Raw genomic sequence first — 27,686 nt, 5'->3', positions numbered from 1 at the left:
CAAATAAGGACAAATGCTATTGAAGATTTAAAAGATGAATCCCAACTTTGATTTCATAAAAGTTTTAGTCAGATTTGTAAAAAAACACAACAGAAATCATCCAATGCATTTGATCTAAAAACAGGATAAAAAATCATCTTGGAGTGTTTCAGCCGGACTCTGACGCCCTTTGGTGCTTTTTAGTGGCTTGTTTGATCCACTTCCAAAAATAACTCAGCTCCAACATGCGGGCCTCCCTTACAGAAGGTGGGTCCAGATCGTTGGCGTAGCGCAGGTCCAGGTGATGCGCGCCGTCCGGAATCATGATGGACACCAGGGAGTCGGACAAGTTGTGCATCACCCCGCCGGACGACCAGGGGTCCAGGCCTCCATTACTGTGACACCGCAAAGTAAAGAAATATTTAAAATCTTGATTTTCAAGATTGTTCTCGGCTTACCTGAAGATGATGTTGCTGTGCGAAGCGATGTCCTTCCCGCCGAAAACCACGCCCACCCAGTCGGCTCGCGGCCTGATGCCGAACATGGCGTGGCACTCGTCCGAGAAGGCCTGGAAGTTCCACTCGCCGGGCTCAAACATGTCCATGACTCCGTCGGTGCACATGGGCATCACCATTTCAGTGCAGGCCTGAGGAGGAAGAGCTTATTATTGAACATGAAAATGTGTGACTTGGAGAACTGGGGCGCACCTGATAGTCCCAGCCGAGTATTCCGAGGCTGCTGGTGGCCGTCTCGGAGGTGTTGAGGCAGGAGGAGCTTCCCGTGTAGTTGTAGTAGACCTTGGCCGCTTCGGACACGCCGTGAAGGATCTGCTTGATGGAAGCGGACGAATCCAAGGCCAGATACTTGCACACGGCCTGGAGCACACAAAAACAAGGACGTGAAGAATGAGTATGCAGGAATTTTTTACATTTCCACCAGTGTGGATCTTTATCAGTATTTCCTGAGGAATTTTGGGGGTTTGTAAAAAAAATTATTTGCAGACCCCCTGCACTATCCTTGCCCTCCCCACCCTCAAGAAAAAAAGCTCCACTACTGTTGTTTTCCTTGCCAAAGTTGGTACTTGTTTTTTTCTCCCCATTGACCTCAGCGCCTCATGTTTCCACCTGACCTGGTCACGTGCTGCCCACCCTGTTGACCCCCCCTGACGTCCAACTCGGCAGGTATTATCTACTTTCCCTCCAGCTCCGTGTCTCCATAAGGAAGGCTAAACGGTCATCGGGAGTTTCCTCTAATGTTATGCGACCCCGATGGGCAGCGTAAGCGCTTTAGGCTGAGAAGCTTTTTTTTTTTCTTTTTTTAATGACAAAACTAATGTGATTATGTGAGCCAGTGTGAGAAAGGCCCATTGAGGGCTTAGAGGTGTTGGCAGAGATGAATGTATAAAGCTAATCCTGGCTGAAAAGTAAGGAGAAGATGGCACCCCCCCGCCCCACCCCCGTTCACCCCTTTCCGCTGCTCTTTTTTTTTTTTTTTTCTTCCACGGTGTAAATCTTCGCTTGGACGTGTCCTAGGCCGTCCTCATCCATCGACCACCACCGAGTCCTCACACAAAAGCCTCAGTAACAAAACTCGTGGGGTTACAAAAACAACAGGGCCCTGTTTTCTTTTTCTTTTTTTTATATCGGAGGTGTCAACTGGCAAACCGTAACAAAAAGTGACGAAAAAAAGCTGATGCTTAAATGCTGGTTGTCACTTTTTAACCTGCCACAACTGTGACGATTTGCAAATTTGCATTTGGAAAATTCTGTTTTGATTCCTCGAGTTACGAGCAAAAAATTTGAATTACGAGCACTAGATGGCGACGGCGACATTTACGTTTGGCAGGTAGTGAGTGAATTCAATACTTTCAAAAAGAAGCTCCGACTTTTTACTGCTAGAATTAAAAGTCGTGTAATTAAGTAAACACCACAAACAAATCTGCTAGCATAATGCAAACACCCAGTGCAAAATGCTATAGACAGGCTAACAAAACTAGCATATAATAACATTTACACCAAAACATACCTACAGTTAACGTGGGAGTATTTTTGGTGGGGCGTACACTTGGAGTGCAAGTCGTGATGGATGGAAACCAAAGTGCTTTTTTGGCATTCTAATCGTGTCGGGATGCTAAAGCCAACAGCGGTCCCTCCTCTTGTTCCGACATGGCTGCCATAAATCCCGGCGAATTTCACATGCAAATCAGGCGCCAGTGCGTTTTATGTGACAAAAGCATTTACAGGCCGCCACAGAGCGAGTCTGCTAAACAACAAGGAGGCATTTGGACGCCTCCTTGTAACACACACACACACACAAACACACACTAACTTACTAAACACTCGTGGCTGGTCCAACAGCACTTTAGTGTGGGTACCTGGATGGGCCAGCGGGGCAGTGGCTGTAGAAAGTCGGCCTTGTATGGGTAGTCCACCATGGCCAAGTTCACCCACGTCTCCTGGAGCCAACTCTTGAAGGCCAACACGTCCTTGTCGCTCTTCAGCGGCGCGCACAAGCTGAACTCTTCGGACAGCCACTGCAGACCTGACGCTGCACAACAAAAGACCAAAAGACAATTTTGTATCTGGCTAAATACTTGAATTAGAATTAAGTATAAATATGATTAAACAAACATTAAAATGAGCCATTCTGTTTTTTTGTCTGATCGTGAGGCGACCTGTGTCGGTTTAGCCAAGCCAATGTCTTACCAGTGGTGGAGAGGTTATTGATGGCCCTCCAGGACGCGCGGATGTTTGCGTCGCAGTTGGGTCCGCTTTTGGCAAAGTCCCGTGTGACCACCTTGAAGAAGTCCCCGCATGGCACCATACCTGAGAACTGCCAGATTGGCGCAGAGGATGCCAGAGCACTGGCAGAGAAAAAAAAATCATGCTTACTGATGTGGGACACATTTGTGTCAGTCCAATTTGTCATCCTTACCCGACAACGACATTGGGGTACTTCATCCTGAACCAGGCGGCCAGCATCCCACCATAGGACCCCCCGATGGCGATAACCGGGCTGTGCTGGGCTCCGGCTCTGCTGACCTTCACGTGTTGGATCAGGACGGCAAAATCCGCCAGGGCCTGCTCTGCTGTCAGGTAGTTGAGGTGTTTGCTGTCCTGCAGACAAAGAGTGTGGACATTTTCACCTAGGGAGGGGGGAGTGAGGGGGACTGACTTCCAAAACGTACGACAATCAACCAACTGAGGACTTCAGTAGTCACACCAATAATTAATTACGAAACAGCATTTATGATGAGCGTATTTACTTACACTGTAAGAATCGGCTCCAAAAGGCATCGACTCTCCGTAGTAGCGGTGTTCTGCAAAGATCAACATGGCGCCCAGCTCCCCGGCAACATCCCACATGAAGCCCTGGACCAGAATCAAGACTTGTACATGACATTCTTGCACACACAAATGCAAAATGAAAACATTTGCAAGGAGCAGCCATTTTGGGGGAGGAGCCAAATTGGATCAATGGGCTTACGGTGTTGTTGCAGAACCAGGCGATGTCACCTTCGTTGCCCGTGTAGAACAAAATGGGTCCGCCCGGCGAGCGCCACTGCTTGTCGGCCACAAGGTAGCGCTGTTTGAAAGTGCCATCTTCTACGAAGCCAAAATGATCAATCTAGAGGGGGGGCAAAAAAAAAAAAATCAGGTAACATCACACAGCTTGTAAAAACATCCTTGACACTTCTCAAATTAATTTTTTATTTTGCCCCCAACAACCATCTGAAGTGCCTCTGTGGTTACAAAAGGAGGCAGTAACTTTAGCAGGCGACAGCAGAAAGATTCAAAGCATGCATTCAGCCTCAGCTTGGCAGCATGTGGGCGTTCCATAAGAGCGGACGGCGAGGGGGGGGGGGCCTTGGCAGGGCGGCATGCTCCCGTGGGGTCATGTGCAGTGTAATTGTGAGAACAAAGCACTTAAATGCGGATGTGTGTCCTTTTAAAAGGTCACCCTCTTTTTTTTGCTTTTGATGTGAAGCTTAATTACATGATGTCTCACTATTGTCCCTTGAAAAGGTCACACTATTTCATATCTGCCGCAAGTTACCTTTTTTATGCAGCTGGATTGACTTTAAAACATGGAAACCACAAGCTGCTGCGCTCAGTGTTTTTTCTGTTGTTTTTGTTTTGTTTGATCCCTGCATGCAATTAGGCAAATTCCTTAGTGAGCTTTGGAATTGTTTCAAAATGGCCTCTTCAAACCAAGATAGCCAACTTTCCAATCAATTTTGGGTTTAAGAGGTTTTTTTGTGCGTCCTGTTATGACAGACACGTCCAAATAATTTCATGTCGATTGATAAAACCGGTATTGGGGTTTATCTAGCGTGCACATCTGGTTGCCTGAGAAATAGTGCCACCGTGTGGTCATTTTGAGAACGACTGCTTAGCTGACTGTCCATTTGCTTTACAGCGATGAAAGCGGATTTCCTGTTGAGATGAGCGTGATGACTTTATGCCTTGATTGCACGCAGACAGGGTGGGAAGAAGAAGGCGGCGTGACCAATGACCCTTTTTTGGCTCCTGCTAATGGAAACTGCTTCAGAGGTGTTGCGTCAGGGGGAGAAGACAATCAGCCTCGGGATGAGGAAGGATGCTGGAGGAAGGATGCTGGGGGTGGCTGGAGCAGCCATGCCACGCTAAATGTTACTGTCCAGTAGTTAGTCAAAGATTAAACTTCTCTGTAATATATTTGTAGGTCATGTGCTACTGTTGTTTACTCTTCTCCCAGGAAAGTGGTTACGCCCATTTCCATCATGCTCTGAGTCAATCAAACAGCAACCACAAACGTGTATAATGTTTTGGGATGTTGAAAAAAAATATTGGAATGACACAGATGGAAAAAAATGGTAATTGTGGGGATAAAATAAAAATCACGTGACCTGAAACTGATTTGAAACTCATCAAAGACTGTATGTGCTATTTTTGTCTATTTAGGCCCAGAGACAAAGTACAAGGAATAATTCGGCGTACATTGAGAAAGGTTCAACTCACCTTCTGGTCAAGGTAAAAAGTTTCATAGCTGACGGGGATGTCAGGAGAGTGAAAGGAGGCTCCATGTCTGCGGAACAGTTGCGTTTTGAAGGCGTGCGAAGAGCCAACAAGGAACAAGAGCACGCCGGTGAAGGTAACTCTGTCCATACGTGCCTTCCCGGCCCCTAACGTCATCTTTCTGCAGCGCTGTCAAGACTCCCGTGGTCAGCACATTTTGGGGAAAGAAGACCGGATGATCCTCCTCAGGAGGGAAAAGGAAGTGAATCTGTGCAGTCAGCCAGTCAGCAGACATCCGAGTTGTTCTAAATAAAGCAACGGTAATTCTCACGGGACCACCTACTCAGCATAAATGTGAAGTTCCTCTCGGCGTTTTCTAATCTTGCATTTGGGTCACATTTCATCGTTAATTATTTGCTTAGCCGTCAGCACATTGCAAAAGTCAGCAACCGCAAAGTGCTCATGGGAGTTGTAGTTCTTAACGTCTCGTCAGTGTTGCGCTTCCCTAAATCCGGTCCGGGGGGCATTTTACAAATACATGCTGAAATACAGCACAGTATTTCTTTAAAATTAAAACGAAAAATAACAATTTGTTTTCTATTTATTTAAATTGACTAACAACTTCATAGACGAAGTGAAGAGACAGTTTTATTTTAATACTAAAAAAATAATTGATTATCTTGCTTTCAATCAGTTATACTTAATTTAATGCAAAATGCATCATTTCAGACAAAAATGCTTAGTTTAATACAATGAATTAAAAATATTTTAGTAATGCATACTCATTTTTAAATGTCATTAAGTTAAATGTACATATAGAATTATTAATGGTACCTTTTACTTTTAACATTGATCATAATGGTAGAACTTGGTTTAAACGTTTTGAGAAGCTATTTAGAGAGAAACATGACCACCATATTTTGTTGGATTATTTAATATTATACGTACAGAGTACTTAAGGGTATATTTTATACAGAGAAATCTCCCCGTAGTGTTTTCCTACTGCGTTAACAACAATCCAATAGATTAACGATAAGTAACGGCAAATAAAAATAAAAAAAAAGTATAAGTATCAAAAGCAAAGTGCTAAATTTGTACAAGAACAAAAACTGTAACAGTAAAAAGAAAAACAATGACGTGTGCAGTTATCTGGCATGTGTGTGTGTGTGCAATACAGTACGTTACACTTATGATAAATACATGAGCCCGACATTGCAGCTGTGGAGAAAAACATGCCGGCAAGCGCATGAAACACAAAACTAGACACAAACGACACCACGGGAGGCCATGTTAGCAAAAGAAGCGCAAAACGCCAGTACGCCCCCCCGAAAAAAACCTAAAAAAGGGCATAAAATGCTGATTCACACTGTCTAAAACCAAACGGTAGCAGCAAGTCGGAGGCAAAATATTTCACAGTTTGTCGAGGCGCAAGGACATCCGGAGAGCCGTACGTAGCCGAGCAAGCGCTTTGCTGACGAGTCACACACTTGTCGTAGCGCTTTTCCACGACTGTCTGACATCTTTGCATACATCTGAAAAGTAGTACAAGTACGCTAGATGTTAAGAAAAAAAAAATGTGCAGAGATGTCACGCAGTAGTAGAAAAGGAGCAGCGGTTCTACCCGTGCGCTGAGAATACGGGTACGCGGCGCCGAAGGAAAAGGACAAAGCGCCGCAGCGGCTTTCCACGCGGTCGAGACAATTGTGCAACATATTCGGAAAGAAAGCACATTCCCCGACGGAAACGGCGACAGAGCGCCAATAACACTGCTGGTGAATACCGAGACACGCGGCGTGATGGGTTGCCGCGACGACACGCTAGTTGAGGCTGCAGCAGCTCAGGTAGCTGATGGTTTTGCCTTCGCCGGGCGCGGGCGCAGCATCGTTGTCGTCCAGCTTGTTGCGCTTGGCCTCGCGGATGAGCTGGCAGGCCAAATCCAGGAAGAGCTTCTCCACGTTGTCCGACTCCTTGGCGGAGGTCTCCAGGTACAGCATCCGCTGCGCCTCCGCAAAGTCCTCGGCGCGTTGCCGCGTCACCTCGCGCTTCTCCGACAGGTCGATCTTGTTACCTGAAAAACATTCAAATTCAAGACATTCAAAACATCCCTAAAAAGAAAAAACACTGGACGATTCCGTTCAATAGATTTCATTATCCAGATTTTTTTAAACAATCGGGCGATGAATCGGTTATCGGAATTCCATTCTGCCAAATTGTTCCGTTCACAGGCAAATTATCGTTTGTGTCATTACTTTTGTCATTTTAGAATGAAATATTGTATATCCAAAGTAGCAGAGGTATCGATACACAGTATCGGTGTGACCTCAAAATGAATCTCGTGTTGGTATTGGCCTGAAAAAAATAAAGTGTTATGGAACCTTTCTAATCTAAAGCTGTTTTCTATCAACTACTCTTTTTCTTGGACGTAGAAGGGCACTCACCGACTAATACAGTGACCACCTGGTTGTTGGCGTACTGCTCGATCTCGCGCAGCCACTCGGGAAGGCACCGGAAGGAGTCCTCGCAGGTGATGTCGTAGGTGAGAATGAGGGCGTTGGCACTGCGGTAGTAACTCTGAGTGATGGAGCGGAACCTCTCCTGGCCCGCCGTGTCCCATATCTGCAGCTTCACCTTCTGCCCCTTAATCTCCACCGTCTTAATCATGAAGTCCACCCCGATGGTCGCCCCCTGCCCGGGCGGGAAAAGGCCCTGAGAGAAGCGCAGAAGAAGTTGAGGCCAGCTCCCGCCACTGCTCATCAATGACCCCCCGATTTTAAATCACACCCACCTGAGTGAAGCGCCGCACCAGACATGTCTTCCCGACTCCGGCGTTCCCGATCAGAACGATTTTGAACAGGTAGTCATAATCCTCCATACTCATGCTCAACTAGACAAACAAACATGATGGAAATATCATCACCACATATGTCATACCCAAGTCAGCTGCAGCCATATTGGCAAATCAATCGCCAATGTGACACGCCGCAATAATATTTCACACCAACTCGATGCGGTATCGTTTCTCGATTTAAATAGGGAAGTGATGGTGACAAGCAAATAATTGCTGTTATGCTGATTCTGTTCTTTCTCTCCGTTAGTTGCGCTGGCCAATAGCTTTCTGATCATACTTTCTAAAATGTCACTTTTCTGCAATCAGCGTACACCATTCTTCTGTAGTTCCTTGCAAGATGCCACAAGAGCCATGCTTTGATTGAAATAGCCTGAGCACAAAAAAATGCGAATCAACTATTTTGCGAATGCCAAACCACAAAGAATGAATTGAGGTACGAGCTTGGTCACGCAACGAATCCAACTCGCATGTCAAGGCACTACTGTACAATCGTTATAAAGGACCAAACGTTGCGCAATATATTAGACAGCAGATGAAACTAACGGTGTACTAATAAAATTAACCACATAGAGCAGTTTTAGGGTTTTATTTTTTTACGCTTCATTGTTTCATTGAGTCCCTATTTCTCGCGTAACCAAACGGACCCAGGTATAAAAGTATCAAATGTGGACAGTTCTCATCTTGATTTTTCGGCGAGGACGGCTAACGGGCAGCTAGCCACCGAGTGAAGCCATTTTGGCTTCATCCAGGCCATTTTGGCTCTTTTCCTTTGTGGAGCTGAAGACGGAGCCTGATGGAGGAAAAAACACGCGAGTGACACTTACCTCACAAGAACAAACAGGGGATGGCCCCGCTTTTGACGGCTACTCGCGATGCATAGGTCACCTCATCAAGCGGCCACACTCCCACGCACGGAACAAACAACTGGGCACGGCTTGCTGGTGAAGTAGCACAACTCCAGTGTGTGTATCTTCTGATGGACGACGAGAAGGAGCAGCAGGAGGAGGAGGAGGAGGAGGAGGAGAACTGCACTTCAATGACGTCTTCGCTAACGGAACACTGCATTGCAAACTCATCTGTTTCTTCTTCATTTTTTAAATTGTAAAAAAAAAAACTGGAAAACGTGCCCCATATAAAAGTGCTTCATAAAGAAAATACAAGTATATCGTTACCGATGATAATGATAATCATTTTTATTTTTCTATTCATTAAAATATAATTTGCGTGTTTAAAAACACTTTAAAAATCCGATTGCAAAATATAGATTGAAAATAAAATAGCAATATTAAATCATGCAATATTTCAAGTGTCATACTTCTTGAAGAAATCAAAATCAAAACAAACGCCTTGTTCCCGGCCGGACTTTTTTTCCTGGCACTACATGACGTCACCCCTTGACTTCCGCCGGAAAACGGAAGCTCAATGGAGTCTGCTAATCACTGAGGTCAACACAAGACGAGAGGACGTCTTTTTGATTTGGTGGGCCATGGGCTTCATACCGGACGAGGGCAAGGGGCTCCCTCCGCCCGGCATCGTCAACCGAAATTCGGTGTGGCTGGCCGGCGTGGGCTGGTGCACTGCCATGCTCCATAACGGCCTTAACCACCGGCCGCCGCTAAAATCAGGTTAGCATATTAGCTTGCAACCCTTTACACTTCTCATCTGCTTACTTGCATGGACCAATTTGTGCGAGTAAGATCATTTAATGTATGTTTTATTTTAAGTCACTTGCATGTCTAGTTTAAAATGCAATTGATTCGGGGAATTCTAAGTTTAAATGATGATCAACCAAAAGTGTGTTTGAACTTAGAATGTGTTTTACTACAAATGTATAATATGCTAGCAAATGTTGTTTTTAGCTGGTTATTTGATTGTTTTGCCATTTTAAGAAGCAGGTCTTTTTTTTTTCTTTTTGCAATTTCCATCTGTTTGCTGTATACTGTAATTTACCCATGTGGGACTAGTAAAGCAATGTTAATGTCAATATTCACGTACCCATCTGTTGTTATCAGGAGCTCATCGTCAGTTCCTGATGGCGACTATCGGCTGGTTCATTGGCTACCACGTGACAAAATATGAAAATTACGTGCACGCCAAATTGGACCGAGACATGAGGGAGTACATGAAACTGCATCCGGATGACTTTGCCCCCAAGGGTGAGTTCAAATGCTGTCGACAGAACATCTATTGATTGATATTAGACGGCTTTGGCAGCAATTTATGATAAATGCTCTATAGATTATATGCAATAATCAACATCTTTGTTTTTGTTTCCCCACCAGATAAGAAGACTTTTGCTGAGATTGTGGAGCCTTTCATTCCTGTGCGCTGAGATGGCTGTCCTGTCACATCTGTCCAATATTCTGTACATAATTAAATAAAATTAACTACAACATGATCCTGTCATCTTTTTTCAATGTTTATTCATTCATACAGATTTCAGAATTCTCCAGAGTGTTTTGCTGTCCCATCAAAAAAAGACCCAGCATCAGGTTGCCAAAATGGCTGACTTTTGTGGCTGTGTCCTTAAGATTTTACATGCATCCTGTAATAAAAATTCCAAACATGCAGTGTGAAGAGCGGTCTTATTAAGGCAACACTGTAGTGCAAGGAGATGACATTTCAAACAAACTTCACAGTCAGTGGCCGCAACATTAGGTACACTTCCACCATCTGACACTACAATACTGTACAAGTCACCCACATCCATATAGAATTATTTTCTACTTAAACCCCTATGTCTGCAAATTTTAGCGACAAGGGGAAAGTAGCACCTTTGAGCATTTACAGATTTGACTTCAACCACCTGAAAATTTAAAGACAAGCTGAACATGGTTGGTGCCTGTGCACGCCTTTTTTTTTTGTACAATCAACTTTGACTACTTTGGCCATCTTGTGTCACACACCCTTCAAATCAACAAAGGTTCCAACAGCTGCCCCCGTGAGTTTTAAAACGATTCGTTGTCAATTGTGAGCAGTGGAAGAAAAAAAAACTAAGTTACCTGAGCCTTGCTCAAAATCAACTGGGTTCCTACCTTCTGAGGCCTCTATTGATTACATTGTCACAAAGCAGTCCAGCTGGTAGTGTTCTTGGTTCCGTGCCGCCATGTTTTCTTCTTCCTGAAGAACTTTCAGGATTTCGAAAAAAAAGGCTTCTTCCTATGGGAGAAGTTGGGCCTCCCTCCACCAGGGGGCACCGCACGCTTTTCACATGGGCAGCATCCCGCCCGGCTCCTTATTAGGACCTCTTGCATTGTCCCATAATGATGATCTCCAGGACGTGTGTGAGGTCCATCATCTTGGTGAGCATCTCCATGATGTCAGAGTGCTCCCGTGCGCCGCTGATGAACTCCTCCAGGGTCAGCTCGCCTGCAAGGAGCAATTTAAGACGGCATCTGAAATGTCATGCAATTGCCAAGACTTATTTGCCATCTCACCTTCCCCGTTGACATCGATCTTCTCGTAGATGAGCGCAACGATCTCTTCGGGTGGAATTTCGTAGCTCCTCGTGATGTCCTGAATGGCCTGTCGGGAGACACGGACGCTCAACATGCTTCGCTTCCACAAAGTGCCACATCGGTGCAGTTCGAACTCCGAGTTTAATCATTTTTACAGATTTCCTTGCAGCTCACAGCACAAGTAGGAGACAGGGTTGACTAGTTCGGTGCGTTTAAAAATAAGTCCTGGATTAGACCTCGTTTCGAGTTCATTCACTTAAACCCGCTTTTGCTAAGCTTTAATGCTTCTTGGACTTGTCAAACTGTGAGGAGAAAAAAAAAAGCTTACCTTGAAGATGGTCTCCATTTCATCTTTGTCAATTTTGCCGTTCCCATCCTGGTCGAAGAGCTTGAAGTACCACTTGAGCTTCTGGTTGACTTCTCCCTTCAGGAGCAGGCTGATGGCGGCGATGTACTCCACAAAGTCGATGTAGCCGTCCTGAAAAAGGCCCGACAGGTGAGCTCAGGCTGCCCTCCCACCTCGCTATAAATCAAAAATGGTTCCATCATCTCACCCCATCCATGTCGAAAGTGAAGAAGACCTGGTCCACGTAGCTGCTGGCCTCCTCCGTCATGCCGTTCATCTCCAGCATGGTCTTGAGCTCGAAGAGCGTGATGAGGCCCGACGGCGATTCCTTCATGAACTTGGTGTACCAGTGGTGCATGTCCTCCTCCAGGATGTCGTCCAGGTTGGAGCCGTGGGCGCCCATGCTGGACGGCAGACTCCTCGGGATGTGAATGAGCGACGACTTTGGACGACCAGCCTAACGACTGAAAAGTCGCAGCGTGTGTGAGAGTGAACTTAATCTTCTTGATCTTGGCAGGAACCAAAAGCAGACATAACCCTTTAATGGGATAACAGGAACAACACTTCTTAGAAGTTCACCACACTTTTTGGAAGCCTTAAGATGATGACCTCTTCTCCTCCTAAATGAGATTCCTCAAAAGTGATCCTTCCTTTTGTACATCACTTGCAAGTTTGGAATTAAATTTCCTTTCCTTATCACGTTTTGTCTTCTGCGGTGAGAAAAAAAAAAGGCCCAAGAAAAAGCCAAGCACTCTCAGCACATTAGGCCTTTAATTAATGTCAGCATTAGGGATAACCTCGATTGATCTGGGTAGCGATGAGGTAATAAGATTAATGAACCCAAATTAGTGTTAGGATGTTTGTTCACGACAATTTGGCATAGACAGCTTTGATCCAGTTAGTGGCGCTGATAAACACGCTGGCGAGGTTTTGGGCGGGGCAGCGTCTACAAACTATCTAATTAAGAAAAATCGTTTACAACATAAATTACAAGTGTTATTCGGTGACAGGAACTTTAAAAAAAAAAGTGGACGTTTTTCCTATCCATTTATTTTTTTTATTATTGAAAACAAGTTACTTGGGGCAGACACTGTTGGTCAATGGACAGTAAACATTGCACTCATGTATTACAGGTAAGTTTTGTGATTTTTTTTTCAAATACATATCTATTTTTTTAAACAACACGCAAAATGCGGACCAATAATTTTTTAAAAAAATATCACGAGAAGTGTTCTTCCGTATTCATCATAGGACAGCAATGATCAAACTCGCCAAATATTGTACAGGAAAGCGTGGGAGAGGAACAAGTGCGCCCTCTAGTGTTCAAGCAAGAAAAACACTGCAAGGTTTACACAATGTAAACAACAATCCTCCATTTTACAACAAAAAGAGGGATCATAAACAATTTCCTCAAGGCCGTCCTCTTGCAAACATTCAACACTGAATATCATAAAAAATATGTAAAACATACACACAACTTGCCATTGCAAAGAATAATACTCTTTTGACAATGATCTCACATTTGTGACACCGGTTTCAAATTTGCACACAATTTTTGCATGTGTATCTTTTTGCATTTCTAATTTTTAAATAATTAAGTATCCAGTACGTACAAGCCTCAATCCATCTATTAATTCAAATTCAATCATCTGTCCATCATATTTTGTAATTCGAATTAGCAGCAAAGTGGTGAGCGGTCCAGCCTCGCAGTCAGGAGATCGAGGTTTGAACCCCACAAACCTACATGTGAGGTGATTGGAAGACTGGAAAAGGCCCATGTGAGTGTCATACTTGTTGGTTTAGATTTGTCCTGTGATTGTGGCAACCACTCAGGGGAGCGTCTCATCACGTGACGTTGTGCAGGCGTCCCTAATATTATGACATCCCCCTCAAAAATTTGGCCTTGGAAGACGATTTTGCGTGACTACGTGTGCTTCTGCGACGCACAAACCACGGCGTCAACGCACCTCATGACAACTTGAGGGAAACGGGGTCGATGTACAAAGCCGAGGAAGCGGCGCGGTCCTGCGCGTAGAGGAACTGCCGGAGCACGTTGTAAACCATCTTCCGGCTCAGCGTGAAGTTCCCCAGCTGCTCCTGGTGCTCCTCAGGCATGAAGAACGTCAGCTGGTACTCGGCGATCACCGAGCCGTTCCTGGCGAAGGAGAAGAGTGAGCCCCACATTCCTCACAGGTGAGTGGAGACGCCGTGCTTACCGGAGAGTGTGAATTTCCGCTTTGGAGAAGTAGCGTCCGAGCGCTGGAGAGGATGTGTACACGTTTGACAGCTTGAGGGGAGAGGAGGACATCAGGTTGAGACACGCCCAGGCACGTAGCTCACCATCGCATTCCGAGCATATTAGCGAGTTAGCGCTACAGATAAGCAAGTCCCAACGTTAAAAGACTTTTCTTTATCTGAAGCCTCTCACCTTGCCTCGCAGGTCGCCGGCGAGGTCTCGGCTCCGATTGGACGAAAGGCTGAGAAGGTCCTCGGTGAAGTTGAGGCCCGGCAGAACGAAGCTGCCGTTGAAGAGGCGAGGAACTCGGAACGTTGAGCGGTTGAACTTCTCGTCGGGGTCCCGGTACACGACTGCGCCACATCCGGTTATTGTTCGGATTTCATAAAGGGGCGCCATGGTCAAACTTTGGGAGCCTTACCTGAGCACAGGGCCAGAGAGATGAAAATGACGGCCACGAGGATGACGGGGAGCAAGAGAAGCACCATCCACAGACGAACGTTGCCGCCGCACACGACCATGTTCAGCTCCCGCTTCACCTTGTGCACCGCGCTCTCCTGACAAAAGCACACACGCCAATCGGACCTCGACTCCCAAATCCAGAACCAGGAAACACGCTAGCACATCAAAACATTGCTGACTTTCAACCTAGCTTAATGCTGCTCAGCTGTTTTTTACTATATCACAATTTCACAACATGCAGCAGTAATTGAAGCGAATACAGATTTTTATTTTTGCAGGTATGAAAAGAAAGTCAGACCTGAGAGCTTGAGATTGCCTCGGTTGCGACGGGTTCTGAAGGCATTGTGTCGCCGTTGCAACCGTTCCTCTGAAACAAAACGTACACAAACACACACTCAGAGCACACTTCCTTTAAAAGCGCCACCCCTTGCTCATTTTGGGGTCATGCTGGGTGAATCATATGTCTCACAAACACTTCCAAAGAAATAAAAATCGACTCTATTGCACAGTTGGTTTGAAATTTCACAGTGCACTGAATGTGTTGAACCACTTCTGTTTTTTTTTGGTGTGAAATTTCACAGTACAGGGGAACACTGGATGTGTTGGACCACTTCCTATTTACTTGTTGTGTCCAGCTCACCTGAGCGCTCAGGAGCTCCGACGTTTGCTCGCATCCTTTGGGGTGATTGTCACCGTTACCTGTGGTCACCTGCCATTAAACACACGTAGGATGTATGTCAAAATGTAAGCATTTTGCACTCACATAGTTAAGATCATTTTACACTTCAAATCATTTTGTAAATGACATCTTCATATCTTTAGGTTTTACTATTAATTAATATGATAGTTAATCTTTTGAATTAATTTTGTTGTTACAATATTGAAGTTACACATTACTTTGATGATATGAGGTCATAGATTTTTATTTTATGACTCATATGTAAGAGTAAAGGCATTTGAGATTCGGTTCGAGATTAAAACCATAATATGACAAGTCACACATTTTTCAGGAAAATATTCTTACATAAAAGTTGCAATATTATGAAAATAAAGTTGTTTATTCTTTGGAGAAAAGTCTTTCATGGGCAACTAACGAGAATATTATTAAATGGCAATTAGCAACTTCTTGCTGGATGACGTTATGAGACTGAATGTGGAGTCAAGTGTTAATTTGGTCTACTTGTTTGAAAATAAATGCTCAATTACTCACCAAATTTTCCAGAGCGTCGCTCCCATTCGTTTTTAATTCTTGCAACTCAATATCCACGATGTGCATGTTGCTCAAATAGGTAAGGAGGGGTCAGGGGTGAATAAATAAAATAAGAACGTCCAAACCCGGAAATATCTCGGCTACGACAATCGCGAACTTTCCGCTGGGAACCGTAAACGTCTAAAATGAAAGATAAAAGCAGAATAAAAGATTCTGGGCTCAGTTTCGACTGAAAAACTCACGAACGACAACCACTGAGCCGCCAACTTGTGCCGAGCTCCAGACAGGTGAGAGGCAAGCTGTCAGTTTCGATCAGTGACGTCACATGAAACAGCAACACCTGAGCGCTCCGATTGGTCACCTTTCCGGAAATGCTATGCAAAGCTTGAAATGACTATTAAATGACTCATTTGCTTTAATTAGAATATAAAATAGTTTTACTTCAGGGTTGTTTGCTATTAAGTCAGTGATTTTAAAATGTAACACGAAATAAAATTAAACAATTGAATCAGTATTATCAACCAATTCATCTAAGTACACATATTTTTTTTGTATTTTAATTTAAGATCAGCGTACACGTGAAGAGACTTGTACGCAACACAAACGAGAAACTTTATTATAGTGCATGACTTTTATAACCCATACCCGAGTCCAGCCTGATGAGTAATAAAATAAAAGACAACCAGCAAACAACATACAGGAAAATCTATGCAAGCAAAGTATAAAGAAGTTAAAGATTGGAAAATATGTGCGTTCTTGTAAGGTGCTAATTGTTCCCAGATCAGAGGACCTTGTCGGGATCTGCTCCATCTGTCTGCTGCGGCCGCACTTTCCCCTCCTGTGTCTCCCCATCTTCGGCAGGGGGTTCTGCTCGCTCCCCCAGCTCCTCCTCACAGTCTCTGTCCTCCTTCTCTTCCTCTCCATCACCCCCCTCACCTTCTTCACGAGTGACCCGGTCCGGGCATTGTAACACCACGTCCCCGTTGGCTTCGGGTGAGTGCAGTTGACACGGCGACGGGATGCGGCCAAAGAGCGTCGCCTCCTCGCCCGTGGACCTCCTGTGCTGTCTGGTGGGTGGACGTCTCTTGAACGACAGCCGCACTCGGGTCTGACAGATGTGGGGAAAGGTTAGCTTTACTCAATTGCAGATGAATTCGTAATGAATGTCGATCGGGTATAAATCAGAAGCACTTATTCTCATTATATATCTCATGATTCTCCGTTACCATAGTTACTATAACTCATTCTCTGGTGGCACCTCTCTTGTGTGTGAGTGAGATCTTCACAAATTCTCTCAGCCAGAGTAACACTGAACGCAAATCGGATTACGTCTCCAATGGTGCGGGCCTCTGCGGCTAATCTGAGACGCGCGACACCTGCAGAGCTAACACGCTATGGGCGCTGTGTGACATCATCGCTAGCTCCGCAAATAGCCTCATGGGCAAGCCCGTGTCAAGGTGACAGCGGAAAATACATGTAGTAGTACAAGTGTGGAGTTAAAATACATTGGGGTAATTCTTTAAATACCAAATTAAACGGTGGCAGGCCATGCTTTTGGCACCCAGTGAAAATTCAGACAGAACATGAATAATAAAAATCTAGATTGCACCAAAACACTACTTTTATATTAGACTGTGGTTTGGTCGGACCACAAAAGAGCTACATTGAGCGCCACTCCAGATCTCGAAGGCCCTCGGCAGATAAAACTGCCCTGGCGACACGGACCCTGAAATCTGATTGGACAATAACATTCATGCAGCCGCAAGAAAAGCGATGAAATGAAGAGAATTTGGGTTTAAGTCAGTATTTTTGACACCTTGTGGAAGTTGGGCAGCGAGGTCGCTTCAGGAGGGCTGTCGAAGCCGACGGGTTCCCCCTGACCCTCCTCGTCCTCCTCCACGGACAGCTGGGTGGGCAGCAGGGTGGGGCTCAGCGGGGTCGTGGCGGCGGCGACGAGCGGCAGCGACGGCGAGTCGGGCTGCCGGGTGACCTCGGCAACTTTGGGCGACGGTAGCAGGGTGGAAGGCGACAAAGCGAGGTTGGCCTATGGGGGAAATGGTAGCTTGAGGTATTTTCTTCATCCCGCTGTGCCGCCACTTGCTATCCAACGAGACTTTACAAGAATAAACATTTTCAAATGCTGACACTTAAAATGCATCATCGATCTTTTATCACACAGGCGTAATACATGGAGTGTCTATTTTTACAATGAGGCCTCAGGTCCTCAGAAGGAACACTACCACTCGAGAACAAACTCCACTTCCAAGCTAGAAACGTCCTTCCTACCTGCACAGGCGAGAAGAAGAAGAAGGAAAAGCGGCAGCCCTTTTGTCCCATGGCTGCCACCACGCGTGTGACAAGGCTGGCGATTTGGAGCCTTGCTAGAAACCCCGCGGGCCCGTCATCCCATTATTAGCTGCTTAAGCTGAGCTCAACGGGGACAACTGCTCCATCCTAAGCAATTACCCTCAACCCCTACGCAAGCTGTACGTGGTGTAATGGCGGTAGTTGAACAGCAGGTGGGAGCATTGCGGTACCTGAAGTCTTTCGATGATGGAAGAGGAGCTCTTCGTCCTGATATTGATGGGATTCGGGACTGTTCCGTTGGTGTTGGTCTGGAAAACAAACATTGAACATGATTATTTGACTGCAGATTAATTGGCTCAACGTAAATTAAGTTTTAAAATAGCATCTCGTTTAAGGAATTAATAATAAAAAATAAAAAACACCTCACATTAGCTTCTTCATTGTCCCGGATGGGAAACCTGAGTGAACACGGAGCTTTTCGTCGAAAGGGCGACTGCAAAACAAGAGCAAAAATATAACAGTGCAAATGTGTGTCGCTTGTGTAACGCTCCTCAAAAATATTGAACTGGTCCAACCTCATCGTGCGCGGCGGGCATGGGCCGTATCTGACCTTTGAACCTGCCAGCCAGCTCGGCCACCGATAGCTTGGATGGAGACTCCTTGATGCACACAAGTTGAGAAAAAAAGTCACTTTTTTTCATTCTTGCATGAGCAAGTTACTTGAACTAATCAGATGTTTAATTCCAGGTTAGAGGTGAGGTACACGAAGAGCTTTTCTTTCCCTCCCTCGCCTCCCCTTGCTGCCCGCTAGCACGCACACTTTCCGGCGTAACCCATGGCAACGTACACACAAACTAACGCCTGAGCTAGGTACACACACATTTTAATCACAAGCTTTATTTTCTTGATTTTCCCCCCTAGTCATGTTGTCAGCATGAGCTCAGCACCGCCGCCCAAACGCATGACATCAGAGCGTCAGCCGCCGACGCCCTGAACTGCGGCCCAGAAAAACGCCACGGGACCACCCACTCCTGCAAGCGCTTTAACGCTTTCCTGACCGCGAAAGACTTAGTAAATCAATATTTTTGTTCAAGTTTTGTCACACTGAACAGGAAGTCGACTTGGAAAAACAAATCTTGTGCTGCTATTGATCTGATTTAAGCTGAGCTGTGACCATGTTAGCTTGTGTGGGTGTTGATTTTCGTCACAAAAAACATGTTTGATAACATACTTTGTCATTCTCGGTATATGCCTGACCCCCCCCCCCCCTGAAAAAAAAACCCGGCAAGCCATATTTAGCAATCAACTGCATGTATCATATCGGAGCTTCAATGGGAATTTGTGGTTGACTGCAGGAGAGAGCGGGACAAACTATTTCTGGGTCAGGACGGGCCTGGGAAAAAGTCCCCGTAACAAAGCCTGGCCAGCGTGGATGGCCCCTGGGACAGAGGAGAGGCTCCACGATGGGCCCGAGCACATCTGGAACACACTCAAAATCCATCCAATCACAAAGCACCTCTATGTATGTTTTCGTCCGTTTGGTGCTCCGAGTTACTTTGCGGATGGAGCCCCTCTTCGTGAGAAGTGTTTCGATAAGCATTGTTGGTCACGAGATAAGGTCAGATCCCCGGGGGGAAGCGTTCTGTTCAATCGACGTGAGGTTTTCCAGCATGACCCGGCAGAAGACGGCACAAAGCCGGCTATTGTTTCTCGCTGCGGCTTTCCGAGAAACCCGAATAGATCTCTTGGATATGGAAGCAGAGGACTTAAGAAACAAAAGCAGATTCATTTATATCAATTACATCCTATGGGAACATTTTTTTTTTGAATTAATGGAAGTCAACAAGCACAAAACTTTTTATCAGCAAATGACAAACGTCAAGCGAGCACTTTGAGCCACCATATTAGCGCTAGCTGCATCCTACCAAAAAAGGGCAACAACTGGGGGCGCATTTTGAGTAGCGGCTGCTGGAGGAGCCGGTGATAAAGTGGAGATAACAACGTTTCCTCTTCCTGGAGCTGCTTCTCAGCCCCACAACAAGCTGCGGCTGACGTTTTTCAAGCCGACTCTGCGTGTCGTTCCTCCACGTTCCGAAATAGCAGCCTCTTTGAGGCTCCTCCTCTCGGGCCTCCTTATCCGCGAGTGACTCTTGTGCGGTTCCCACCCCGGCTATCTCTAAACGCCATAGCAGATTTTACACGGAAACTTGCGAGTCTTTGCTGATAGCGGAGTAAAAAAACACATTACGTGCTCGTTTTGGGGTCAGCTAATATGACGACAGAGGAAAGCGTAGGCCCAAGTTCACACGGGCCTGCAAAATTGAAAAAGTATAATACATATGCCGTGCCTGTAGATGGCAGTGTCACAAACAAAGTGCTAGTTAGTTAACACCAATTACTGCTTTCCTATTGGCTAACCAACTATACTGAAGTGAGTTGAGGAGCTTCATATTGACAAAAGTCACCTTTTGCCGCCATCTAGTGGCATCTGTGTGTAATTACTAAAGGGGATGTCAATAAAGTGAGTTGAGGAGCTTCATTTAGACAAAAGTCATCCTTTGCCGCCATCTTGTGTATTTGATTAAAAACCTTTTTAAAGGGGACGTCAACAAATCTAAACGAATACCCGACGAGTCCTCCTGAGCGATGGCACATCTTGTAAAGGCAGCAGAGCACAAAAACAGCCCTATTAAAACCTCCAATGACATCATCAAACTTTTGGAAAAGCTTCGCACGGAGCCAGAATCTGACTTGAGTAGTGCACCAGCAGGATGCAGGATTCTCCTGCAGAACATTTTTGCAGCCAGGAAGTAACGAGCACTTTCCTAAAAAGAACGCCAACGTTTTACTGTACACATTGTGGCCAGTTCCCGATGTTGCGTGTCTGTTTTCCTTTTACAGCACAGCCCGTCTGATGCCACATCTGCCGCCAATCGAGAACTTTACTACGTCACCTGATCCAAAACAAGTCAAATGACTTCTCGTTACATAAGGAATGTACGGCGCCGTCAATAGTATTCGCTAACCTCAAGAATCTGGCATCCCAATCAGATCCTGTGCATGCTGCAGGGTGGTGCTGGCCGGCCCCTCATGACACACATGAAACACTTGGAAATAACTTTTTTCTTTTTTAAATGGCTTGTTTTGCTGTTACAGGGAGGAGGCTGCTCAAAAAGCCGTCAGGGAAATACCACAGAGGAGAAGTCAAACAAAAATAGGGGGAAAGTCTAATACTGTACTCCAGTTTAACTGACTGAGTGCAGCCTCAGGAAGTCCAGCTTAAACACTTTAAGTGTACTTTACGTATAAATAAATACCCCAAAAATAATTTCTTTAATGTTTGTGGCAAAAAGCAGCCAGCTAGTTTATTATTTTATGTAGAGTGAGCTTCAAGTATCATCATTAAAAATATGACTTTTCTATTTTAATCTATTACACAAATTCATTTCAATCAATTAATTTTTTTGTATCGATAAAAACTAAAAAGAAAAATGTCACATGAGCTAGATTTATCTATAGGTCCTACCTAGCCCCTACTTACAATTTAAAGATTTTAAATTTTTAATTAGACTTGACATGTTATTTATTTCATAAATTTGTGATTAGTTTTTTTAAATAGACAAGTTTGGTTTAGCTAATTAGGCCCAAAAATCTTTTTATTTTTAATCTATTGACATGCTTTCTTACTTTATTTTCTAGATTTAAAACAACTTTTAAGCTTTTTGCATTGCAGAAAAATGCACAAATAGACAAATCAGCTCTTCCCTGCAAGGCTGAGCTAAAATCTTTAAAAGAGCATAGGTGTCAATTCATATTGTTTACATATTTTAATTCACGTTTTACTGATCTACACTTCACTCAAAATAACACTCTAAACGTTTTGTATTGTAAAAAAAAAAAGAGAGAAAGAATAATCCTAAAAAGAATGACATGAAAGAAAATGGCATTAATACGAAAAAATGTTTAAAGACAGGAAAGTCAGTTGTTACCTCCATCCTGGAGAATGTTCTTCACACGTTCTTCTTTATTCTTCTTTCTCTTCTTTTGGGTGACTTATGGTCATGTAGTTAAAATAAATAAAATAAATAAAAGTGCATGTGACAGAATAGGGCTGTGTGTTTATATCCGGACACAAATGGACCCCATGGAAGAAGAGGAGGAATGCGACTTTTAACACTGTCAAGTCAGCTATCTTGAGTACGACTACTTCTTCTTAACAGTTTTCAAAATAAAAGAAATCAAAACTTACGCTTCCATATCACGTATTTGCTTATTTCTTCATTTTACAATTATTACCCACTCATTTTGAACCACGGAAAGTTGTTTGTTATATTCACCTACAAAATACGGATAAATGTAGTTCTTTTTTAGTGATATTCCAACCGCACCAGTAATTTAGTAATTTGATTGAATTAAATTTCCCTTTCAGCATTAAAATGATGCTGATGAATTTCAGTGTTTATTCTTTTTGTGCCTTAGCCAAACAGCAATCTGAGGTGACAAGCACCACGAAAAGTCAATCAAAAAAGAGCCATTCGTGACAAATAAAATTATATTGTGAGCGGTTTTGTGCAAGGGCCACACGCGTCCAACGTACAAACAGGAAGCGACCCACTTCCTGTTCATGCAAAGATTCTGATAAGTGCACACAGATACGTACGCACAGCACATTTACATCACCTGAAAATAACATTTGATGTTGTTGGTGCTGTTTTACGTCATAACATTTTGACAATGAGAGATTGTCAAGTTGTGAAAACGGGGCAGGTAACTACTAGAACGCTGGCTCCCTCTAGCGGTGTATTAAAGAATAACTGCGAAGGTGGAATTCAGCATCTACCATTTCAAAAATGTTTGCTTTTCAATTCTTGAGGTTACAATTCTAATCATACAAAGCAAAATGTTGAGTACGGTTCAGTTGTATTTAACTTGGAAGTAACTTCAAATCTTTATCCGTGTAATTTCTTAAGATAACTTATGTGTGAAGTAATCATTTAAATAATTTGTCTGGATAACTCTGCAAAAAGTTACTGAAAATCTTTCGGAATAAGCCTCAGGCTCCTTTTTGATGAACACTTGGCCTAACTACTATTTTATGTGATACTTTAAATTTGACAACCACTGCTACTGTATTTCACATTGATTTTGACACTTTTGTGCTTCCTTCGCCAAAATGTGCTGGAGGACTGGCTGGCATGGAGCTAGTCCTGCGCTGACAAGCTGCCATCATTTAACTGTTGCCCAAATGCACTTAGAGGGGCCATTACTTTGAATATGGTGATGCGGATGGGAGTCAGGTCCCCGGTAATGTAATCACTGTGTCACATTATGTGCCGGTCCAGACGCTTACGTGGCGGGCCCACAAGGACCTCAGGGCTCAGCTGGCACTGGCACACACACTTGACTTACACAAGAAGCTTTGTTTGATAGGGATTCAATTTTTCGAGTCTCTAGCTAGCTTTTATTTTTTATATCATTGTAATAATTGGTTAGTTTCAATTAGATATCTTCTCTTTGATTGTAAGCCATTTCAATTTTTAATTCAAAACGATTTTTTGGAAGGGGGGGTTAACTTGTATTGACTATAATAACACAACAGCATGTGTTCAGACAAAACATGCAAACACACTTATCTTTGATCTGATTTATTCTAAAGCAAACCTATCACAACATTATCACATTGTCACCCATCATTTCTATGTAATATTGCAAATATTGTAAATGCAGCTGCCATGAACATTACCCAATGAAGACAATAAAGCACGTATAAATTCACCCTCAACACACTGAAATCATGTTAAAGCTTCTGAAGGTAACATTAATCTTTTAAATGGAAAAGCTAAGTCAATCGTTAAGTGCAGTGTAGCATTAAGTTGATCCATCAACACGGTAAGCTAATTGGTAAACAACACATTTTATATATCACGCCATGGATGGCTTTGAACTATTATAGATTATTTGGTACGATATTTGACCTACTCACTCGGTAATCTACACTTTTTTTTGCTGTATTTACATTTGGCTAGCTATTTTTCCCCTGATTTTAATGGCCGATCAACTTTGTATTGATCAGATTTTAACTTAAATTGTTCGTTGTGTTCCAGTGCATGTTAAGTGTTCTAAATCTTACATTAGTATTCAAGTACACATTATTATTATTCGTCCAAACATAGTATTTCCACATCTAATCAAAATTTCAGTAAAATGACAATAAAATTGTTTACAATTATTAGACACATCACAAAAACGTCACTGTATAGTTCTAACCATCTAGACATGCTTTTACTAGTTTTTTTTTCTATTATTTTAAGTTATGATACTGCCTTGAGGCATAAGTGCCTCAATTTACACGTTTTTCTCAAGAATCAAGTTGTCGTTCGACTGACTTTTTTTGCGTTGACTTATGTGAACAGACTTAAGACAAGTCACTTTACAATAAGCGGCAGTGTGGCAAACAGTCAACAAATCTTAAAGAAACTTCAAAGCAGTTTGTTGGCATTGCCAGCTGAAGTTTACTTTAAAACTAAACCTAAAATCAATTACACTCTGTATTCATAACAACCGCACGGCTTAGCCGCTCAGTCTGCTAACTTGATGCTAATGCTAATCAGCATCAACGTTGCTACATGATAAACCTTTAAGCAACATACAGCGCAGCGACACATGTAGAAAGACATTAACAGTACTCGCAGTCATATAATGTTTATCCTCAGAAAAAAAATTGTTAATATCAGTGCCGTACTGATGAGTTGAGAGGAATCCAGACGTCTCAACAGACAGTATCTTATAATTGCCTCAAGGTGTTAGTTCTTTTTAATTCAATTTAAGTACGTCATTACTGTGTTTTAATTGATTTTAAAGGGAAAAGATTATCTCAGATACAAGTGGTTTAAACTCAACGCTATCCTGTTACTTATGTAAACGTAAGTAAACATAGGGGGCGCCATATTAAATGTCGCCACATCAGTTATGCATTCAGCTTTTGTATTTTTTGTCCTACGTTAAGCAGCAAACCTCGTGGTGCGGACTTTCCGTCGATATCTTCAACGCTCGATGACGGAGAGGCAGAGACGTTGGCCGGTGGACCCGGTCAGGGTCTCCGCGGGGTCGGCGGTGCTCAGCTGGCACTGGCGAGCGCGGTGGTGGTCCAGGGGAGGGTCGGGTCGCCAGTGTAGGAGAAAGAGGCGTTTGGCGGCCGAGCGGTACTTGCGTGACATCAGGTTGTAGACCACCGGGTTGATAGAGGCGCTCAGGTAGCACAGCACCATGGAGGCCATGTTGAAGTTCTGGCTCAGGATGGCTGTTTCGTAGTTGTCCACCTGGGCAAACAGGTTGCGGCCGATGTGGTAGGGAAGCCAGCAGATGATGAAGGCCAAAACCACCACCACTAGGGGGCGCAAACACAGAAAATGCCACAGTATTAGGAAGTCTTGTTACCTAGCTGGCCCACTGGATCGATTTAATCGGTTTGTATTGCCACCCGGACGCGTGAAACGATTTCTACAAGCCGCAAAGCTTCCTTGAAAGAGATTTACTGCCCATGGGGCGTTACGTGAGCAAAACGAGTGCCGGCAGATTAGACGAGAGTGAAAAGCATCGTTAGTGCTGATTAATGATCATTCATCCAGGACGATCCAATTGGACGCCTCGTGGCCGATCGGGCGCCATCAATATTCACACGAGGATATGACAATGTGAGGAGAGCAAAACAATATTGGAAATGAATACAAATGCCGTCACGCTGCTTTTACAGAGAACAATTAGCGTGCACACGCACATCGTTCAGTGTGACAGGACAACACTAAGTGAAAGCAGGGAGACAAAGCTTGACAAATTACTTGTGGGGACCAACAAGAGCAAGCAACCCGCAACTTGGAACCCTATTGTGACACCCAAATTATTTGATACCCTAACCCCGATTTTGAATCCCTAATTTGAAATAATTGATGAATCAAAACCTTACCATGCCTGAAAGCCTAATTTGGAACCGAACTTGGTACCCAAACCCGACACTGGAACCCAAGCCAGGAATCGGTTTTGTCCACTCACCAAGGATCTTGACGGTCTGCCTGTGCGAACGTTCTCTGGCGAGCGCGCCGGGCCCTCTCACGTCGGCCCGGCTCCTGCACAGCTTGAAGCCGATGGAGCCGTAGAGGAAGACGAGGCAGAACATGGGGCACAGGAAGTAGCCGGTGGACACCCACAGCATGATGTGCAGCCGGCCCGAATGGATGGCGGCGTCCGTGTGCTTGCACTGGCCGCCCCGTGTCCCCGTCACGTTGTCGTACTCCACGCCCACCAGGAAGAGGGTGGGCGTAGATGAGGCCAGGGCGAAGCCCCACAGGGCGGCGATGATGTAGTGGACGCGGCGTTTGGTCACTAAGACCTTGGTGCGAAGCGGGAAGCTGATGGCCAGGTAGCGCTCCACGCTCAAGGCGGCGATGTGCAAAATGGTGGCCGAGGTGCAGCCTTCGAAAATGTAGTGGTAGAGCAAGCACACGGCCTCGCCGAACAGCCACGGGACGTACTTCCACAGACGGTAGAGGTCAAAGGGCAGGCACAGGAAGATGAGCAGGTCGGAGATGGCCATGCTGGAGAGGTACAGGTTGGTGGTGGTTTTCATGTCCTTGAAGTGCTGGATGATGAGGATGGTCATGGTGTTGCCCGCCACGCCCACCACCAAGATGGCAACGCAGATCACCGTCACGGGGATCAGCGTGGAGGTGGGGAACAGGGAGCCCTCGTAGTGATGGTCGTCCACGCCGCTTCCGCCGCCGGGAGGGTCGGCCGCCTCGGGCGACTGGAGCTCCATTTGGGGTCTGGTCCAGGGCATTGTCACTTCACTGATATGCTGGAAGAAATATTTTAAAAATAGCATTCAACGATTAGCAAGCAAAAAAAGAGTGAATCTGAATCAATCTGAAATATAAAATAATCATAACAATACAATCAACATAAATACTAGTACCATAAAGCAATTAAATAAAATGCTCTAATTCTAGTATTTAAAAATAAAAGATAACAAAAATAAGACAAATATATACATATAAACAATATATACATATAAACAAATGCAACTGACTACAACTCAATCATTGAATGGATTAAAAAATGCTGATATTCAAATAATTACAAAAAATAAATAATAAAAAGACAACTAATAATGACATATCGGAATAAAAGCACCCACTGTCCACAACATTAAGGGACATTACAACCTTAGCAAAACAGGACACTTGATTAGGTACACAAGATCCATCAATGCCAGCATTTCTGCCTTTTCTAATCAAATGAATAACAAGAAATGCATGCTTTACCTGGAAAATGGAAGAGAGGATCTCCACCTGAGGGCCGGCGACAACGATATGTGTGATCTGGCGACAAGAGCGAAGAGCAGCTCCTCCTCCTCCTCGTCTCTTAATTGAATGATGACAATGGGAGGAAGTTAGCATGCACATGTAGGAGGGTACGATGCTTAATCACCTTATTAGTCGGGCTTTTTCCACACTACTTGACACGATTCAGAGCTCTAGATGAATACGGAATAAATGCTCAAATGGCATTATCCTACTTTTGCACTGAATTGCGAAAGAGTGCTGAAAATAGTGTAAAGACCAATATCAGGGGCTGAATCTGTTTTTGTTCTTTAAATGAAGAGTGAAACGCTTAACACTATCTTTGAGATTAATTCTTGTCTAAATTAGTTTCAAATCCTTGATTGCATCCTGAACACCAGGGCCGACTTTTTCCAAGATGGCTGCAAACTTGAATTCACTTTCCTGCAAAATGAGGGGGAAAAAAAATATAAGTTAGCGGAAACCTTTAAAAACTGGATATGCAAAT

General features: G+C 44.2%; 7 protein-coding genes across 8 annotated transcripts; 1 reads left to right on the top strand and 6 right to left on the bottom strand.

Moving 5' to 3' along the window:
• Positions 1–46: 46 nt before the first annotated feature.
• On the bottom strand, positions 47–5,432 carry prcp (prolylcarboxypeptidase (angiotensinase C)). The gene is made up of 9 exons (XM_088380571.1): positions 4,980–5,432; positions 3,466–3,606; positions 3,249–3,350; positions 2,914–3,095; positions 2,685–2,842; positions 2,354–2,526; positions 687–854; positions 438–625; positions 47–374 (listed from the first exon to the last, which is right to left on the bottom strand). Exons 1-9 carry the CDS (start codon positions 5,151–5,153, stop codon positions 149–151), a joined length of 1,512 nt encoding a protein of 503 aa, XP_088236697.1. The 5' UTR covers positions 5,154–5,432; the 3' UTR covers positions 47–148.
• A 462-nt stretch (positions 5,433–5,894) lies between these two features.
• rab30 (RAB30, member RAS oncogene family) lies at positions 5,895–8,867 on the bottom strand. Its single transcript, XM_088380573.1, has 4 exons — positions 8,649–8,867; positions 7,762–7,860; positions 7,415–7,682; positions 5,895–7,044 (listed from the first exon to the last, which is right to left on the bottom strand). Exons 2-4 carry the CDS (start codon positions 7,852–7,854, stop codon positions 6,794–6,796), a joined length of 612 nt encoding a protein of 203 aa, XP_088236699.1. The 5' UTR covers positions 7,855–7,860; positions 8,649–8,867; the 3' UTR covers positions 5,895–6,793.
• A 346-nt stretch (positions 8,868–9,213) lies between these two features.
• ndufc2 (NADH:ubiquinone oxidoreductase subunit C2) lies at positions 9,214–10,222 on the top strand. Its single transcript, XM_088380576.1, has 3 exons — positions 9,214–9,449; positions 9,837–9,980; positions 10,107–10,222. The coding sequence occupies exons 1-3, from the start codon at positions 9,311–9,313 to the stop codon at positions 10,154–10,156; spliced, it is 333 nt and encodes a 110-aa protein (XP_088236702.1). The 5' UTR covers positions 9,214–9,310; the 3' UTR covers positions 10,157–10,222.
• guca1c (guanylate cyclase activator 1C) lies at positions 10,222–12,330 on the bottom strand. The gene is made up of 4 exons (XM_088380575.1): positions 11,837–12,330; positions 11,611–11,760; positions 11,262–11,349; positions 10,222–11,193 (listed from the first exon to the last, which is right to left on the bottom strand). The coding sequence occupies exons 1-4, from the start codon at positions 12,029–12,031 to the stop codon at positions 11,063–11,065; spliced, it is 564 nt and encodes a 187-aa protein (XP_088236701.1). The 5' UTR covers positions 12,032–12,330; the 3' UTR covers positions 10,222–11,062.
• Positions 12,331–12,662: 332 nt separating this feature from the next.
• c15h3orf52 (chromosome 15 C3orf52 homolog) lies at positions 12,663–15,860 on the bottom strand. The gene is made up of 7 exons (XM_088380572.1): positions 15,537–15,860; positions 14,967–15,035; positions 14,625–14,693; positions 14,286–14,421; positions 14,057–14,217; positions 13,845–13,915; positions 12,663–13,783 (listed from the first exon to the last, which is right to left on the bottom strand). Exons 1-7 carry the CDS (start codon positions 15,600–15,602, stop codon positions 13,597–13,599), a joined length of 759 nt encoding a protein of 252 aa, XP_088236698.1. The 5' UTR covers positions 15,603–15,860; the 3' UTR covers positions 12,663–13,596.
• Positions 15,861–16,130: 270 nt separating this feature from the next.
• On the bottom strand, positions 16,131–22,028 carry LOC148395447 (capZ-interacting protein). 2 transcript variants are annotated; one of them, XM_088380446.1, is made up of 6 exons: positions 21,833–22,028; positions 18,419–18,502; positions 18,271–18,336; positions 18,074–18,151; positions 17,353–17,580; positions 16,131–16,644 (listed from the first exon to the last, which is right to left on the bottom strand). In XM_088380446.1, the coding sequence occupies exons 1-6, from the start codon at positions 21,836–21,838 to the stop codon at positions 16,318–16,320; spliced, it is 789 nt and encodes a 262-aa protein (XP_088236572.1). In that variant the 5' UTR covers positions 21,839–22,028; the 3' UTR covers positions 16,131–16,317. The 2 variants fall into 2 exon arrangements, with proteins under 2 accessions (XP_088236572.1, XP_088236573.1); XM_088380447.1 differs by lacking the exon at positions 21,833–22,028 and adding an exon at positions 20,870–20,977.
• A 1,444-nt stretch (positions 22,029–23,472) lies between these two features.
• Positions 23,473–27,569, bottom strand: mlnr (motilin receptor). Its single transcript, XM_088380444.1, has 3 exons — positions 27,161–27,569; positions 25,893–26,694; positions 23,473–25,230 (listed from the first exon to the last, which is right to left on the bottom strand). Exons 1-3 carry the CDS (start codon positions 27,299–27,301, stop codon positions 24,887–24,889), a joined length of 1,287 nt encoding a protein of 428 aa, XP_088236570.1. The 5' UTR covers positions 27,302–27,569; the 3' UTR covers positions 23,473–24,886.
• Positions 27,570–27,686: the final 117 nt, after the last annotated feature.

Source organism: Syngnathus floridae, chromosome 7, assembly GCF_059516105.1.
Source record: "Syngnathus floridae isolate MCC-2025c chromosome 7, RoL_Sflo_1.0, whole genome shotgun sequence".
NCBI lineage: Eukaryota > Metazoa > Chordata > Actinopteri > Syngnathiformes > Syngnathidae > Syngnathus > Syngnathus floridae.
Note: the sequence above shows the minus strand (reverse complement) of the source record. Positions and strands in the feature narration are given on the sequence as shown.

Excerpts from the sequence above, each read along its gene's own strand:
- guca1c (XM_088380575.1), bottom strand. The coding sequence starts at position 12,031 with ATGGGCGCCCACGGCTCCAACCTGGACGACATCCTGGAGGAGGACATG. Across the intron at positions 11,761-11,836 it reads TCACTTTCGACATGGATGGG|GACGGCTACATCGACTTTGT; the intron begins GTGAGATGATGG and ends GGCCTTTTTCAG. Across the intron at positions 11,194-11,261 it reads GATCGATGTCAACGGGGAAG|GCGAGCTGACCCTGGAGGAG; the intron begins GTGAGATGGCAA and ends TGCTCCTTGCAG.
- mlnr (XM_088380444.1), bottom strand. The coding sequence starts at position 27,301 with ATGTGCATGCTAACTTCCTCCCATTGTCATCATTCAATTAAGAGACGA. Across the intron at positions 26,695-27,160 it reads TCCTCTCTTCCATTTTCCAG|CATATCAGTGAAGTGACAAT; the intron begins GTAAAGCATGCA and ends TATTTCTTCCAG. Across the intron at positions 25,231-25,892 it reads GCAGACCGTCAAGATCCTTG|TGGTGGTGGTTTTGGCCTTC; the intron begins GTGAGTGGACAA and ends TGCGCCCCCTAG.
- ndufc2 (XM_088380576.1), top strand. The coding sequence starts at position 9,311 with ATGGGCTTCATACCGGACGAGGGCAAGGGGCTCCCTCCGCCCGGCATC. Across the intron at positions 9,450-9,836 it reads CCGGCCGCCGCTAAAATCAG|GAGCTCATCGTCAGTTCCTG; the intron begins GTTAGCATATTA and ends TGTTGTTATCAG. Across the intron at positions 9,981-10,106 it reads GGATGACTTTGCCCCCAAGG|ATAAGAAGACTTTTGCTGAG; the intron begins GTGAGTTCAAAT and ends TTTCCCCACCAG.
- LOC148395447 (XM_088380446.1), bottom strand. Across the intron at positions 18,152-18,270 it reads GGGACAATGAAGAAGCTAAT|ACCAACACCAACGGAACAGT; the intron begins GTGAGGTGTTTT and ends TTTGTTTTCCAG. Across the intron at positions 16,645-17,352 it reads CGCTGCCCAACTTCCACAAG|ACCCGAGTGCGGCTGTCGTT; the intron begins GTGTCAAAAATA and ends CACATCTGTCAG.
- c15h3orf52 (XM_088380572.1), bottom strand. The coding sequence starts at position 15,602 with ATGCACATCGTGGATATTGAGTTGCAAGAATTAAAAACGAATGGGAGC. Across the intron at positions 13,916-14,056 it reads CCGGCGACCTGCGAGGCAAG|CTGTCAAACGTGTACACATC; the intron begins GTGAGAGGCTTC and ends TCTCCCCTCAAG. Across the intron at positions 13,784-13,844 it reads GCGGAAATTCACACTCTCCG|GAACGGCTCGGTGATCGCCG; the intron begins GTAAGCACGGCG and ends CTCCTTCGCCAG.
- prcp (XM_088380571.1), bottom strand. The coding sequence starts at position 5,153 with ATGACGTTAGGGGCCGGGAAGGCACGTATGGACAGAGTTACCTTCACC. Across the intron at positions 3,096-3,248 it reads TTGGAGCCGATTCTTACAGT|GACAGCAAACACCTCAACTA; the intron begins GTAAGTAAATAC and ends CTTTGTCTGCAG. Across the intron at positions 855-2,353 it reads TGCCCCGCTGGCCCATCCAG|GCCGTGTGCAAGTATCTGGC; the intron begins GTACCCACACTA and ends TGTGTGCTCCAG.
- rab30 (XM_088380573.1), bottom strand. The coding sequence starts at position 7,854 with ATGAGTATGGAGGATTATGACTACCTGTTCAAAATCGTTCTGATCGGG. Across the intron at positions 7,683-7,761 it reads TGGTGCGGCGCTTCACTCAG|GGCCTTTTCCCGCCCGGGCA; the intron begins GTGGGTGTGATT and ends CGCTTCTCTCAG. Across the intron at positions 7,045-7,414 it reads GGTGGTCACTGTATTAGTCG|GTAACAAGATCGACCTGTCG; the intron begins GTGAGTGCCCTT and ends AATGTTTTTCAG.